The sequence below is a fragment of the Pundamilia nyererei genome, unplaced genomic scaffold (assembly GCF_000239375.1).
Source record: "Pundamilia nyererei isolate P.nyererei 1_Seehausen unplaced genomic scaffold, PunNye1.0 scaffold00427, whole genome shotgun sequence".
Classification (NCBI taxonomy): Eukaryota; Metazoa; Chordata; class Actinopteri; order Cichliformes; family Cichlidae; genus Pundamilia; species Pundamilia nyererei.
In genome coordinates this window covers 135488-137521 of record NW_005187828.1, presented here as the reverse complement: position 1 = coordinate 137521, position 2034 = coordinate 135488, and the positions used below count along the sequence as shown (strand labels likewise).

Sequence of the window (2034 nt, the reverse complement as noted above, 5' to 3'; positions counted from 1 at the left end):
AGAAAAATTTCTATTACAAATCCAGTAAGGATAAAAAGATCAAACCTAACACTGATGCCATGATACAATTCACTGGAATGGAAATCTTTTATGTATTTATTTATTTATTTATTTATTTTTTAAATCGGACCTGCGAGCACGTCTGGAGCTGTTTGGCGTTTGTGATCCACTACTGAGTTTCTCTCTTCTCTCCCCAGAGCTGTAGTGGTGGTGAGGGCTCTTTGAGCGAGAGCATAAATAGCTTCCATGTTTAGGCCTTCTGCCATCCAAACCAAGGCGGCGACGTGGGCTGTGTGAGCGAGAACGGGAATGACTCTCACGCCTGGTTTTCTGATGACGATGCTGGGAAGTTTTGCCAGAGGTGGAGGACGAGGACTTCTTTCCTGTATTTGAAGCACTAATAAGAGCAACAGAGGTTTAAAAAAAAGAAAAAGAAACTATAAATAACTGTAAAAAAACAAACAAACAAAACCCTGCAAAGCTGCTGTACTTTTAATTTCCCAAAAGACAAAGACTTTTACCTTTGGTACGTCAGTACTTTACCATCCCACTGTGGATATCTGTCAAAATAAATAAATAAATAAATATATATATAACAATATAAGGGAAATCAAAAATCTATTAAAAAAGCAAATGTTTTAAAAATGTAGATTTCTGCAACTACAAATCAATCTTAAAAGCATGATTTCTCGAGGGATCAATTAACCCTGGCAGATCAACCCTATTAACAATGTTGCTTGAGAAAAGTAGCTCACCTTACAATTTTTAAAACTGATTTTGATTACCTCTTCAACAAGCTATAGAGCAGCAGTCCCCAACCCCCGGGCCACGAGAGTTGAGGCTCAGATGTGAAATGTATGATTTTCAGGGTTTTTAGCGTTATTTTGTTGTTGTTTTTATCGTTAACTCTGTTTTCCTGGGTCTTTTCAGGTGTGTTATGAATAAATCTTCTTTTTCGATACTGGTACTTGTTTTATTTTGTTGTATTTATCCGCGACACCTTAAAGGCCGGTCCGTGAAAAATATTGTCGGGCAAAAACCGGTCCGTGGCGCAAAAAAGGTTGGGGACCACTGCTATAGAGGATATACTACCCATCTAAACTACTAACTCCAAAGCATCAGGAACAATGCTACGAAAGACTTTATAACGTTACAACCACTCATTCTGTTCAGTAATCCACTGAAATGTTAGGCCAAAACGTGTTCAGACATCCCCAGTTAAAGAAAAAGTTAAAAGAAGAAAAGACTGACCGTTTCCGAAGAAGTTTGCAGTTGTCAAGGTGAAAGCTGGTATTCTGGTGAAGGAGCCATTCCTAGTAGTCAGAACAAACATTTTAGATAGGCCTCATTGTCATAGCAAAAGTATTATTAACCACAACCGCTCGGGTGACGTTTTTTCTAACCATCTGACAACCAATGTACTTAGCATTCACAGCAGCCTTTAGACTTCTTTCAAAGTTTGGACATCAGCTGACTGTTCATAAGCCATAGTGGAAAGCAATAAATGTACATACAAGTATGATAACTCTATAAAGACAAAATCCTTAAAGATTGAATAATTTAGCATATTTATAAACGACACCAAATAGGATGGCATGGAAGACCACAGTCATGGATTTAGTAACAAAACAAAAAAAAATACAGAAATGTAAAAAGTCTTGCAGGACTCTTGATTCTGCAACATAGGTCTCTTCTGTCCTATGTGTGAATGTGTCAATAAAAATGAGTCCTGAGGTTTGATGTCATTTCAGCAGAGGTCAGGTCTGGATGGAGATGGAAAACAAAAAACAAAAACAAAAAAAAACAAAACAACCCCACCTGTAATTGGTATTTGGGCAGTCAAAGAAGAAGACCCATCCCCCTTTTTCTAAAGGTCTCGCATTGGGGGTTTTCATTTTATAGCACAGTAGTATGCCAAAGTCTTGAACCCCTTGTTTATTTATACTAAAACAGGAAGTAACTACAAGGACTCACTGAAAGTCTGCAAGCAATATCCGGTTGTTCAGTGATGACGCGACGAATCCTACTTCCGGG

At 38.0% G+C, this 2034-nt stretch overlaps 1 protein-coding gene across 1 annotated transcript in view; it reads right to left on the bottom strand.

Moving 5' to 3' along the window:
• Positions 1-108: 108 nt before the first annotated feature.
• LOC102203989 (uncharacterized) overlaps positions 109-2034 on the bottom strand; it is a 13108-nt gene continuing 11182 nt past the window's right edge. The window contains exons 3-5 of the mRNA XM_013916018.1: positions 1252-1313; positions 522-560; positions 109-397 (exon numbers count right to left, since the gene is read on the bottom strand). Coding sequence (XP_013771472.1) covers positions 109-397; positions 522-560; positions 1252-1313 — 390 coding nt within the window. The remainder of the gene's footprint in view (positions 398-521; positions 561-1251; positions 1314-2034) is intronic.